The following is a 13,353-nucleotide window of genomic DNA, read 5'->3' as shown; positions in this document are numbered from 1 at the left end:
CGAGACCGAGCTGGATGAGGCCACTTTCTTCACAGTACTGGAGAAAAATATCTACAGTGCAATTAAACCAGTGTCATACTTCCATATTGTATCAAATAAACATATTGGGACAGTTCACTAAATTATGGGAGAATGGGAAATTACAGTTTCGTTAACAGGCGTTTATTTTTTTATTAAATTTTATTAAAAATTTATTAAATTCCAAGTGAATCCCTAAGCATATATTAACGTTAATTTAATTCTGCTTAATCACAGACTTAACATAATGTGGCCAATAGACATTTTTATCAAACAAAACTCTATAAAAACTGTCTTGGGTTACATCTGCAACTAGTCATAGTGTAGCCCAACCAGCAGGTCAGAGAAAGGTCAACAATAGTTGCCAAAACCAAACAATCATAAATGTGTTGTGACACAAAGTCACAACAGCTTCAGTGCGGTAAACTTTTCAGTGAATTAAAGGATCCTCAATTCTCCCATTTTTAAAAAAGACAAGATAAAAGCCTGTTGGGTGTGTTGGCAAAGCAGATCAAGTCCAGCTCAGCACATGAAGCACAAACCACAAAATAGATCAAATTCATAAACCAGGCTGGAATCATCTGGGCTCATCACTTTGAATGATGCGGGGGAAAGCATCAGAAAGGAGTTGCCAACATCAAAGAGACGTCAACTGGTAATTCTGGCACACAGGGGGAATAAGCAAAATGATTTCATCTGAAAGTGGAAAACAAAGAAGAGATTTATGGCTTATAAAAAGTAGTTCTTTTAAAAAACCAAAATTCTTGTCTGTGTCATTCCCCTCTCATGGTCTTTAAACTTGAGCACATGTTGAAGACTGAAGAAACGCTCCTTTGACGTTCTATATGAGAAGTGCAGTTTGACAAGAAAAAGAAAAGCTTAACAGAGAAAGCATGTGTGATTCACGCCCCTGCATTCAAGCCTAATGAGTCAAAAAGTATGACCTGCACTTAAACCAGAAGTCCCAGCCAGAAGCTGTAAACTCATTTTCCCTCATTCAAGGCAGCAACATCGGCAGCAAAGATGTGCTCCGAGTATGCACGATAAATCTGACGTGAAATCATAATCATAAAAGCAATTAGCTGACCCTGCGCCACTCGTCCTTGGACATGACAGTGAAAATTCATTCAGAGTCCTCTAAGGATGCTTGCTGCTGGCTGTGGGGTTGAGTGGGTGGCGGGGGGTGCAACACAGCAAGAATAAAATGGAGGGCCCTTCCTGTGTCATTAACCACTGAAACAAGCAGCGCATGATGCGCAAAACGTGTAGTGCTGTTGTTTCAAAAAGAGCATTTCTACCGAGGCGAATACAACAGGAGCAAAGTGGTATGACTCTAAACTACTTACTCTAAGGTCACATGTGATGACATTTATTTAACTTGTGTGTCAGAATCTGCACACACGCACACAGTTTTTCATTTTCACTTCCACGCCCAGTAATTACATAGAGGCCGAACTAGTGTCTGCCACCTAGTGACCATCTTCTTCAATAATCATGAAATATCTCTGTGCCTCTTGCCCCCGTTCAGACCATAACTCTCCTTTACTGCAGACAACTCCAATAAAAGATTACAATTACAATTAAAGCAATGAGCATGGAGGAAAAAGGAAAGATCTCTGAAGGTTCCCTTGACTAACTAAATGGTAGCCGAGCTTCCTGACAGAATTGAATTAACATAGTAGAATCATTAGTGACTCCCAAATAATTAATTTGAACTACGCTTAAACTTCCTAGCCCTAAAACTTGAAATAATGAATATTAAAAAGCCATGAATGTGAAAAAGGAATCATCAGAGAAGAGATCATCTTGCATAAAGCTTGAGATAAACAAGTTTGGGGTTTCTTTTTGGTCAAATCGTGCAAACTGAAGACACTTGGTACCTTGTGCACATGTTCCAGTGTGGGAGCAGCAGTGAGCTGCCGGTTCCAGTAGATACATTCCTCAGTATATTTTCCTGATTACATAGAATAAAGTGATATTAAAATAGTACAGTCAGCCCTCGTTTGTCTCGGTCAATTGGTTCAAGACCCAATCGTGATAAGTGAATTTCCACAAAGTACTATTCCTTATTTATCAATGATTCTTTTAGAAGTGAGCATAAAATACCTAAAGTATTTACAATCTTCTAAATACAGTTTTAAACATCAGAACCAACATACATGAAATGAAGTTTATGGGATTTACAGAAAGTGTGCAATAATTATTTCAACAAAAGTAGGCAGGGAATAGATTTGGGCACCCCAACAGAAAATTGACATCAATATTCAGTAGATCCTCCTTTTGCAGAAATAAATGTCTTCTATGGCTTCCAATGAGAGTCTGGATTCTGGTTGAAGGTATTTTGGATCATTCTTCTTTACGAAACATCTCCAGTTGAGTCAGGTTTGATGGTTTCCGAGCTTGAAATCGCACAGATTTTCAATCAAATTCAGGTCTGGGGACATAGATGGCCATTCCAGAATGTTGTACTTGTTCCTCTGCATGAATGCCTTAGTAGAATTGGAGCAGTGTTTAGGGTCATCGTCTTGGTGGAAGTATCCAGCCAACTTCAACTTTGTCACTGATTCTTGAAGACTGTTAGCAACAATCTGCTGAAACTGATTGGAATCCATGCCACCTTCAACTAGAAGAAGATTTCCAGTACCTGCACTGGCCACACAGCCCCCCATCATGATGGAACCACCACCAAATGTTACTGTGGGTAGCAAGTGTTTGTCTTGGAATACTGTGTTCTTCCTCTGCCATGCATACCGCCCCTTGTTATGTCCAAATGACTCCATTTTAATTTCATCAGTCCACAGCACCTTATCCCAAAATGAAGCTGGCTCGTCCGAAGACTGAACTCTGACTTAGTAGTAACACCACTGTATTACATTTGTTTTACACCTTTGCATCAGATATATTTGCATCAGATATATATTCCAGGGCTGGTATATGAGGAACATCTGCCTGCCCTGGAAGCTGTTGGAAAAGAGGAATGAACTGATGAGCAAAGGCTCCAGACAAAGTCAAAGGGTGGCATTACAAGTAGTAGCAGTGCCTTTATGTTTCTGGCTGTACTGATTCCTACTGGCCAATCCTCTGCCAGCCAACCAGGTACCCCACAACTGGTCTGCTGAAACACACAACCTATCTATGGTATGGTTGCAGCGAGGCGAAAGAAATTTGCAGACTGCTGAACCGCCATAGATAACTTCAAAGCATCTTACTTAACACTCACAAATGTTTTCATCATTGCCACTACATGTCCTGGGGAAGGAGGGACTTTTGAAGTAGCGGTGAGAGCTATGATGTTTCTAAAATTCTTTGTCCCCTCCTACAACCATCCTCCGACCATTCTAAAAACAAAAAGCTTACATTACCTACATCCCCACACAGCAAAACTTTGACCTTAGTGAGGATAAGCGGAATAGAAGAAAGACGGATATTTTCACAACAAAATAATATAATAAACAGCATTCATGGATGTATTCATGATCAACACTGTAGTAAGTGTACAATATGTCAGTGCTTACACAGCTATTGTTTCCTTGGAAAGGATATGAAGGAAAAGTGAGTGATCTGGAGTGATATGATGAGATGAGAGGTGAGAACAGAGTGTCCCTACAGGGACAAAGCACAACGGTGTGGGAGACACCATGAAGAGGCTGGCAAGGGGAGACAGCACGGCACCCATGACTGGAAGGTGGCGGCTGGTTGTGGGGGGAGGAAGGCAGAGACAGAGCAAGATGGGGTGAGAAGAGAGTGAAGAGCAGTGCCGGAGGCAACAAGAGTGGTTGACAGTGACTGGTACACCAGTCAAGCACAGTGTTATGATCCTCTCTCTCTTACTGCAGGTCCAGACCGGCTCCTCTAGTCTAGATGGTGGCGGAGGCTGTGGCTATAGCCCCTAAGCTGGACCCCTTTGTTACACAGAGGATAGCCCACACGGAGCAGTTTGCCAGGGCCTTCTGATTTGAGTGAGTCAGAACCTCTTAATGTAACTGGTGTGCCCAGTCTGACATACACACGTGCACATACAGTAAATGTTATACAAATGTGTGTTATCTCTCTCTCTCTCCCTTTCCTGCTCACTCACTGCCCTCCCAACCCTGCCAGCACTCCCTTTCCTCTCATCCAGATAAAATCCTTTCAGACACAAATTTCAATTATTCACCTCATCCAAATAATGCCATGTGACAAGAATTATCCCTACTGTAATAATCCACTTAACTGGGAAAGAGCAGCTCATCAAAAAGAGAAAGGAGAAAAGGGGCTGCAAGTGAGGGCGGTGATGTGCATGTGTGTTGGGGGGTGTAATGGGGGTGTTGTCAACCAGTCTCGAATCAGAACCCTCCTAACAAGAATTTCTTGCCTTTTTGAGGAGGCAGTATTGAAGCGCAGTGGGATGATGAAATTGACGTAAATTGAAAGAAAGCCTGAGAGAATGCTCCTACAATCAATAACCCCAGGATTAAATTAGCCTTGGCATGAAGGCCTGATGTGCGTGTGTGTGTGTTTGTACTTCTATCTTAGTGAACAACGTTTGGAGTGACATTTTGCCCAGTCCTCACTTTTTTTCCACTGATATAGCTTCTAGAGTCTGTTTAAAGGCTTCACACCAAGTTTCAGAGAGGTCCTCAGAAACATAGTAAACACGAAAAATATACACACACTTTGCTCACTGCTTATTTTACTGCCCATGTGGCAGTCACTGAAATTACATCATAATTACTTTTGTATGCTCTCTAACGCCCTCCCTGGTGATTACTGGAATCACACCCAAAATGTGCTCTATATCGCCCTCCTTAGTTACTACAAACACACTGTAGAAAGCTACAGGATTTTATTAAGAAAAATGAAGGAAAGTACCAATTTTTCTGACTGATAGAATGACGGAGTCAAGTAGAAGTTGGGGTACCTACAGAAACATACATGGATGTGACTGTCTTCGAAAATTGGCAAATTGGAAAGCAAAGTGGAAAGCGCTGACCTCCTGAGATCAACAAAGCTTAGAAAGCAGGTTGCCACACACTGCCAGCTTTTGGATCTTGATGAACAAGAGCTGGAACAAGTGGTCAGATTGATGGGCCATGATGTTAAGAGTACATCGTGACTTCCACAGACAGACAGATGAGACATTTCAGTTGGCCAAAATACTAAGCAAGACTAGTTGGCACCATGTTTGGGTTTGCGTAGTTAGGTGCCTGGCCTAACATTATCATTCACGAATGTCAAGTACCATTACATTTTTATTTACATTGTAATAAGTATATATGAGGCGTATTTTGGCCTTGAACCTGTATTGTGTGACAAGTATTAATGGCATTTGCGGCTTTTTAGGGAACCGAGCCAGAAGAGTTCCTTCCCTTAAAAGGCCTGTCTCTTTTGGCTACCAAAAGGCTCCTCTGATTTTCATGTTTCTTAAATTAATTTCTTTTCCTCATTTCCAGGTGGTACGGGAACGTGACCCCAGTGAAAAATAGGGATATAAATAAATATAGATATCATAGATTATAAGATAAGATACAGCTCTATTAAACTTAAGTATAATCGTTCATTATTTCACTCATAGCAAACTACAGTTGTCCTGTGAATTATGTGTTTGCTACACTTTCACACTGAGATTTTAAGGTACATGATTAAGAATCATGACATGCTAAAGAATTAACAATATTAAAAACATCATTTATTATGTATTCATCACATCATGTTTTTTTGATTGCATTACATGAAAATAAACAAGTGTGTATTAGTGCAAGCATATTGGATGTTTGGATAAAGTGAATTACTTATTATATTTTGCTTTGAAAAATGTCAGTCCTCATTGCCTTATCATTTAAGTAGCTGTACTAAAGGTTTACTTCTTACCAGGGCTTCTCTGGCAGGAGCTGGTGCACCATCTTTCCCAGGATAAGGGACAGCCTAACAGAGCAGAAGGAAACGAACAAGTGGTATGAGAGAGCCATCTGCTGGATGAAAGATGTCATAACGTACTAGTTATGTTATTATTAACCAAGGAAATTTTATTTTAAAAAGCATAAAAAACGTGTTAGCAATTCAAATAAAAATCCACATACTTGAACAAATTAAGTATTAAAAAAACAAAATTTCAAAATAAGAATTTAAATAATTTAACCAGTCCCCGCAGTAGTATAATACATTATACTATAGCTGAGTTTGAAAGGCTTTAAGTTGTACTTAATTTTCTAAGCACTGTTTTGACTCGATGTGGTCCAAAACTCATTATTCTGTATATCCGATACGAAATTGGAGACAAAGAAGTAATCTACCTAACAAACATGTATACGAATGAAAATACATGGCACAATACACTGAAAATACACATGAATAATACTTTCATTATAAAGGACGTCCGCATGGAGTCCCCCCGCACGCTCAGTGCCCGAATTTTTCATCGCTAAAATATTGGGGGGGGGGTGGTTGCCATGTTGATCCATTTACCTATCAAACATGACGGATGCGACACATAACACTTTGACGCAAACGTGTATAAAGTGCGTATCTGTCTGAGCAAAGAGGGGACTTCTGAATGCTTCCGTAAAATAAACCCTAATGCAGTGTGCAGTAGCCAATGCTAGCACCACAATGTAAACAAAAGCAAGAGAAGCTACAGCAATGCCATTTAAATAAAAATATTCACGTTGCAAGACTATACGGTCGTTCTGAGACACCAAGAGGAAGTTGACATTATCATAGAAATGTTTTGACCTGTGGATCGGAGTGGTCGGCGGATGACATGTTTCTGTTAGCGTTGAAGACTTGGACTTCTTCTTCTTCTTGGTTTATAGGGCGGTTGGCAAGCGACTTAGGTGTGCATTACCGCCACCTTCTGGTAGGGAGTGTGGATCGCTTAAAAAAGTCAAAATTAATATCCATCCATCCTCTATGGCGCTTATCTTCACCAGAGTCGCGGGGGTATGCCGGAGCCTATGTCAGCTACTTGGGGTGACAGGGCGGGGTACACCCTGGACTGGTGGCCAGCCAATAGCGGGGAACATATAGACAAACAATCATTCATACTCACATTCATATCTGTGGACAATTTGGAGTCGCCAATTAAGCTAACGTGCATATTTTGGAAAAGTACCCGGATAAAACCCACGGGGAAAACCCACGGAAACTCCACAGAGATGCTCAACTGGCCAACATGCAAACCACCCGGTCACCGTGCGGCTGAAAATTAATAATAACTTTTTGTAAAGACTCAAATTGAATAATAAAACTGAAAATATCAATGCCAACAATAGCAACAACTATATTATATCTAAACCTGTTCAGTGTAAAAGACTACTCGATCAATCGGCTTAATTTCGATTGCTTTTGCCTAAGTAGCAAAGTGCACTCACGATGACCAAGAGATTTCACTGTGAATGCTTTTACAGTACCGCTATGTAAATTATATGTAATGATTTATATTTCAGACGGAATATATTTCCTTGACACATTATTCTTTAGAGACAACTGGAAATGACAACTTTCGCCATTCTGTAGTCCGCTTAAGAAAAACAGAGTACTACATTACCCATCGTCCCTTTCGCCACCACGGTTCTCAAACTGATAAACTCGAAAGGCTAGCCAGAGTTGCCAGTGGTCGCCTTCCATCCGCACCCCGCTGTGTCTTAAAAGCAGTAATTACATATTTATTCTTATTGTATAATGGCTGATCGGAAGCCGTGTAAGGTGTGTAACTTTACGCGACAGAAATCATACGGTTTGGTCGTCCCTTCTCTTGAGGAACTGAAGACAAAGGGTGAGATGATCGACATTTAAAAACATTACTCTCAGATGCTAACATTGATAACACTGACAGTGTTTTTCAGTGCTTAAACTCAGAAATGAAATATAATAAATATATATAATAAAATGTTTGGACTATTGGAATAGGCATTAAGTCAGTGATTTAGTCCTATTAACGTCATACCCTGTGACAGTAAAAGGTACACAAACGTAGTTCATCAGGTTTTGATGTCTTGTTAAACGTCCCTGCTGTAGTCGCCATTTAAGATGATCCCACAAGATCATGAGCTAACGTTTCGTCTAGCAACATTTCTAACATGTTCAAACTTGCTGTGTGAAATCATTCAAGAAGAACGCCATTATCTCTGCTCATTCCTTAAATGCTCGTCACCAGGCGTTGCCCAAATCTCTACCTGGAGTGGAGGTCAGCTAAATGTTACGAAAATACGGTTAGCATTAAAAATAAACAAAACTATTGATCTGAGCTGATGTTTGTTCTTGCTTTCTATTTCTATTCTTGTCATATTTTGTCATTCAAACAGGAAGTGAGTGTCTTGGATTCACAACAAGCGACCTGGTTACAGTGGTCTTAGAAGACGATGGGACAATAGTGGCGGACGAGGCCTACTTCTTGTGTTTACCCACCAACACCAAGTTCATGCTGCTGCATGAAAAGCAAATGTGGTCGCCCCTTCGCCGGCGTGAGCAAGTTGATTATGTTTCGAATGTGAATAGCATCATGTGAAAGTGTTGGTGCTAATTCAACTTCCATTGTAGTGGATGGCGGCACAGCATGGATGGCGAGGAATTCAGTGATACTTGGAAGTGACGCTGTGGATGCAGCCATGCTTTCTGCACCGTGGTGGGGCCTGGCCTTACAGCTCAAGCAGGACCTGGCTAGTGTCATCCTCATGTCTGAGGAGGACTTACAGGTAGTGTGTCACTGTATTATGGCTCTCTGGACAACAGTGTTATACTGCATTATGGCCGTCCAACCAGGAGAACTTCCCTATACCACCACACAAAAAAATGACTGCTGAAATGTAAAGGGTGTACTCACTTTTCAGTGATACTGTGCAAACACATTTCTGAGCTATCTCCCAAATTCACGCCAAGGTAGCCTTTGGTTCAACAGTAAGCTTAATTTCAGTGAAACGACTGTCATATGCTATTCCAGAACTTAGTGGACGCTCCCTGCCCTGAGCTGGCTTCTGCTCTTGGCTTCAGCAAACGGAAGACGGAGAACCTTCAGGAAACATTGCAGAGGGTTTTGGACCGTCGCGAGGAGGAGAGGCAATCAAAGGAGTTGCTCCAACTATTCCTCAAAGCAGTAGACAAAGAGGAGGGACCACAGACAACAAGGCGGCCCAGCGAGGAAGGTACGCTCATATTGTAGTACAATATTGTTGGATGGGGAGGTGATGCGATTCACTTTTTTTCAAAAGAATAACTATGCAAGTGGTACATACTTGTGATGCATTATACGTAGTCATGAACAGTATGCACCAGCATGCCTGCGACCCTTGTGAGGATAAGTGGCATAGAAGATGGATGGATGGAAGATAAACATTCATTCATTCTTTTTCTACCGCTTATCCTCACGAGGGTCGCGGGCATGCTGGAGCCTATCCCAGCTGTCTTCGGGTGAGAGGCGGGGTCCACCCTGGACTGGTGGCCAACCAATCACAGGGCACATATAGACAAACAACCATTCCCACACACATTCATTCATTCCTATGGACAATTTGTCGCTAATCAACCTAACCTAGCATGTTTTTGGAATGTGGGAGAAAACCGGAGTACTCGGAGTAGACCCATGCACGCACTGGGAGAGAACATGCAAACTCCACACAGAGATGGCCAAGCGGGACATCAATACATTTGTATTGTAATTCATCAATACATCTGATGACAATGATCAATTAAATGTCATTCTACATGACAGCAAATATAAGGAATGCAGAATTGCAATAATAATCATTTTCAAGGGAAGTCACGCTTATGCCTTCAGCCACTAGGTGGAACTATTGTCACAGCTGAATAACACCACCGTCACACAACAAAAGAACCTCAAGTAGAAATGATTTCTTCCATTCCATGTGCCAGAAGCTGGAAGTGTGGATGTGACTGATGGGATGGAGGTGGACCAAGCATCTGAATTCATGCCCAGGACTCTAATGGTCCTTAAAGGAAAAACAAGTCCAGAGACCAGACTGTCCACTGAAGCTCTTCAAGTAACGCACACTCGGTCTTCACATCACCTTTCCTTGCACTTTCCTAAGCCGTTGGGCAGACAAGGTGCATTTACACAGCACAGCAATGTGGGTGTGTAACTGACCAAAGCACAAGACTATTTTTAAGTATTTGAAGCAAAAATAAGACCTTCCGTCCTTTGTAAACTGCATCTTTGTGCAATACCAAGTTACCTGCTTTTAGTAGGTTTAAAATGCTCTGTCGATGGTCACAAAAAGCATCCAGTCAATCAACATCATAATAATACGAATCAACTGTTTTCACACACAATGGCACAGATGGTGGCACTCGGGCTTTTTGATTAGTGGCTGATGGATGAGGTTGTGCTGGTTTAATCACCACAAATGTGCAGTTTAGTCCAGATGAATGTAGTGGAACATCTGAGGGAAAACAAGCCATTCCAGGAGGCTATTCCTCCTTTTTCCTTTGATACTTACTATTTTGGCCATCGGAACTAGAAGTAATCCATTCCAGTGTCAATAATAAAATTCTTAAGTCTTAATGTCTTGATACTGGAGCTTTTATTCGAAAATCCAAAGAAAAAGACATGTAGTTTGGCTGTTGATGTTCACTGAGCTCTTGTGAAGAATGCCACAGTCTCAAGTTCTCATTTCTACGGTTGCGGCGATCAGGGTTTTATGCTGCCGATTGTGACACGATCACTTTCACCACGATAAATGAGGACTTACTGTACTTTTGAATAATTTGAAACCATTTCCAGCTGTTCAAACAAGGCTGTTTCTGTGCTAAGATGGTGGTTGCCAAAGGAGTGGAGGCGATGCAGCAGGTGCTGGGCTGGGACGGAGTCAGGACGTCATCGTTGTTACAAGCCTGTGAAGCTGAGCTAAGCCAGCGTCTGCAGCAGGCTCAAGCCGTGCAGTCCATGAGGGGCAGCAGGGAGCCATCTAGCGAGAAGACTGTGGAGGAAGAGAGCAAAGGAAGCAGCAACTAGGCCGGGTTGTTTCCTTGCCTGAGCACAGACTGATAAGAACTCCCGCTGACTGCCTCAGGGCCGCTAGAATGGATTCACCCTACCTTTAATGCTGGATTTCATAAATGTCAACAAGGTTGATGTTTGTAGCGTTTTTGAGTCAACAGATGTGGAGGGCTTTGCACACGTTTTTATCAAGCTATCTGATACAAATTGCTTATTGCAAATTGCTCATTTTGATGATGCAGCCGTGCGGTGAAAAAGTAATAATAATGTTGGACTATATTGGTACTGCTCAGTGTGCATTGCATCTGGATACCACTATTAATAATGCAATTATTGTTAATATTCAGTACACTAAATTGTTACATGTATAATAGAACAAATAAACAATATAAAGTCATTTTGGAGCGAAATGTAAAGGTCTTTTTTGACTTGGAAAGAATAATTCTATATGCAAGTGTGTGTTTGTATAGATATACTGAAAATATTGAGACATATTTCAGTTCAATAATGAAACAAATAGCTACACTGAATATGTCTGCATCAACAGGACTGATGAGACAGACAGATCTGACAAAATAATTATTTAAACAAAAGTAGGCAGGTGCATAAATTTGGGCACCCCAACAAAAAATTAACATCAGTATTTAGCCACTTTGTCACTGATTCTTGAACACTGTTGGCAACAATCTGCTGATACTCACTGGAATCCATGCGGCTTTCAACTTGAAGATTTCCAGTACCTGTACCTACAGTGAATGATTTTTGAAGTGTATTACTGCAGTAATATTGTATGGGTGCAGTGCCTCCTAGTTTGCTGTACGTGGTTTTTGAAATCAGGATATGTAATTGTGAGCTTAAAGGATATGCAAATTGTGACATCAATGTACTGCATGCGTGTAAAGCCTGACCTTTAACTGACATAATGTCGCAACCGAATGCACAGACTAATTTATAAAGAGTCAAGGAACATGATAAGATGTTCATAATTTCATGCAATCGAGCTTCATTGAACACGCCCAGCTGACATTAGGATACAGATTTGTCTTTATGAGTTATGTTGAGGGAGATCACGACAACAAAGTGTCGGCCTGATGGCATACACGATTATGAAAGTCATGTCCTGCCATAGCAGACATGTGATTCAGTGTCAGTGTGTTGGTCCATGTGAGACATGTAAGCCATCTCTCCAGTAAACACACACAACAGTGGATTCGATTTTTCACAAGAGTGAGCCTCGTGTTCCAAGAGGTCACTATCAGCTGTTTTTTTTTTTTAAGTAGCGTATTTAGATTATCTGACAAAGGCAGCACGGTCAATTTATCTTATAACCTAAGCACGACAATCCCCCATCTCTCTGCTGTACCCTGTAACACATGCATTTATATTTTGAATAGAGCAGCCAACAAGAAAATTGCCATACTTTATATTTTAAAAAGAAATGTGTCAAAATCAACACTATATAAGATGCAATAATACACAAGAACATTTGACAACTGTCCGTATTGCTTCACTACATTCATGTATGTGATGCAGGCCAGAAAGGAACTGACAACAGGCTGCCACTAGACAGCTCCTTAATGGGTCTCACAGTGGGCGTAATTCCTGTGGAATTAGATCCAACTGGGCTGCTGTGGAGGCAGCCTGCTGGCGTGGAAACGATCAGGATTAGCACTATTATTTGCTAACTGTAACGACTGCTGCAGTTACTAATATTTGGTAACTTTGTTATACTGTAAGGCAGGGGTAAGGAAGCGATGGCTCGTGAGCCATATGTGGCTCTTTTGATGTCTGCGTATGGCTCGCACACCATTTTTTTTTTCATTGACCTGTTATGCTTTTTCCACGTTTCTGACGTATACATGTATTTAGAATGTTGTATTCTCATGTTAAACGATGCCAAACTGCACCTTTGTGATGTCACAGAGGAGCGGACTTCCTTATATGGACATGGCTGGAAGCCAGATAGGCTCTCTGCCCTTAATAAATGAAAACAGAGCGTTTAAGAGTTTTTAAGAGTAATAAACTTGAAAAAAGTGATTGAAATATCCAAATATTAAGTCCATGCAAGTTAAAATTACTGGACAGAACAGAAAAGTAACATTCTTCCAACTTAATTTAGGTTGTTGATTTACAGTAAATATAATGATTGTTATTTTTTGTCGAGGCTAGGCTAAGGTAATTTAAACGGAGCTGATGTCTCATTACTGCAGCATTGCTGACGCCTTGTGACCAGAATACTATTGTACATATGACCCTATATGACCCGATATAATACTGGCCTAGCTTTACAGTTTTGTATTGGCCTATTTTTTATGCACATGATGGGGGCAATTGGAATCAGAGAAGCAGTAAAAAGTAATGGCTACATCAACGCAAGAGCTTTTCTTTCGTACCAGGATGCTTAA

General features: G+C 41.0%; 2 protein-coding genes and 1 long non-coding RNA gene across 5 annotated transcripts in view; 2 read left to right on the top strand and 1 right to left on the bottom strand.

The window, feature by feature from the left end:
* Positions 1-6,876, bottom strand: part of pex14 (peroxisomal biogenesis factor 14) — a 40,826-nt gene extending 33,950 nt beyond the window's left edge. Inside the window, exons 1-2 of one of the 2 annotated variants that reach the window (XM_058084382.1) lie at positions 6,730-6,876; positions 5,869-5,922 (exon numbers count right to left, since the gene is read on the bottom strand). In XM_058084382.1, the coding sequence (XP_057940365.1) occupies positions 5,869-5,922; positions 6,730-6,759 (84 nt within the window). In that variant the 5' untranslated portion in view covers positions 6,760-6,876. The remainder of the gene's footprint in view (positions 1-5,868; positions 5,923-6,729) is intronic. The other variant, XM_058084383.1, reaches the window with a different exon arrangement.
* Positions 3,355-4,301, top strand: LOC131136980 (uncharacterized). The gene is made up of 3 exons (XR_009131834.1): positions 3,355-3,506; positions 3,628-3,751; positions 3,855-4,301. It is a non-coding gene; the product is annotated as an uncharacterized LOC131136980 (long non-coding RNA).
* A 656-nt stretch (positions 6,877-7,532) lies between the features above and the next one.
* dffa (DNA fragmentation factor, alpha polypeptide) lies at positions 7,533-13,131 on the top strand. Of its 2 annotated transcripts, none has more exons than XM_058084384.1 (6): positions 7,533-7,771; positions 8,301-8,459; positions 8,536-8,690; positions 8,936-9,137; positions 9,865-9,992; positions 10,763-12,678. In XM_058084384.1, the coding sequence occupies exons 1-6, from the start codon at positions 7,678-7,680 to the stop codon at positions 10,961-10,963; spliced, it is 939 nt and encodes a 312-aa protein (XP_057940367.1). In that variant the 5' UTR covers positions 7,533-7,677; the 3' UTR covers positions 10,964-12,678. The 2 variants fall into 2 exon arrangements, with proteins under 2 accessions (XP_057940367.1, XP_057940368.1); XM_058084385.1 differs by lacking the exon at positions 7,533-7,771 and adding an exon at positions 7,807-8,207 and having other exon boundaries at positions 10,763-13,131.
* The last annotated feature ends 222 nt before the right edge of the window (positions 13,132-13,353 follow it).

Source organism: Doryrhamphus excisus, chromosome 10, assembly GCF_030265055.1.
Source record: "Doryrhamphus excisus isolate RoL2022-K1 chromosome 10, RoL_Dexc_1.0, whole genome shotgun sequence".
Taxonomy (NCBI): Eukaryota; Metazoa; Chordata; class Actinopteri; order Syngnathiformes; family Syngnathidae; genus Doryrhamphus; species Doryrhamphus excisus.
Note: the sequence above shows the minus strand (reverse complement) of the source record. Positions and strands in the feature narration are given on the sequence as shown.

Bases quoted from the DNA above. Each gene is read 5' to 3' on its own strand.
- dffa (XM_058084384.1), top strand. From the start codon at position 7,678: ATGGCTGATCGGAAGCCGTGTAAGGTGTGTAACTTTACGCGACAGAAA. The intron at 8,691-8,935 runs GTAGTGTGTCAC...ATGCTATTCCAG, and splicing joins TGTCTGAGGAGGACTTACAG to AACTTAGTGGACGCTCCCTG. The intron at 9,138-9,864 runs GTACGCTCATAT...TCCATGTGCCAG, and splicing joins AAGGCGGCCCAGCGAGGAAG to AAGCTGGAAGTGTGGATGTG.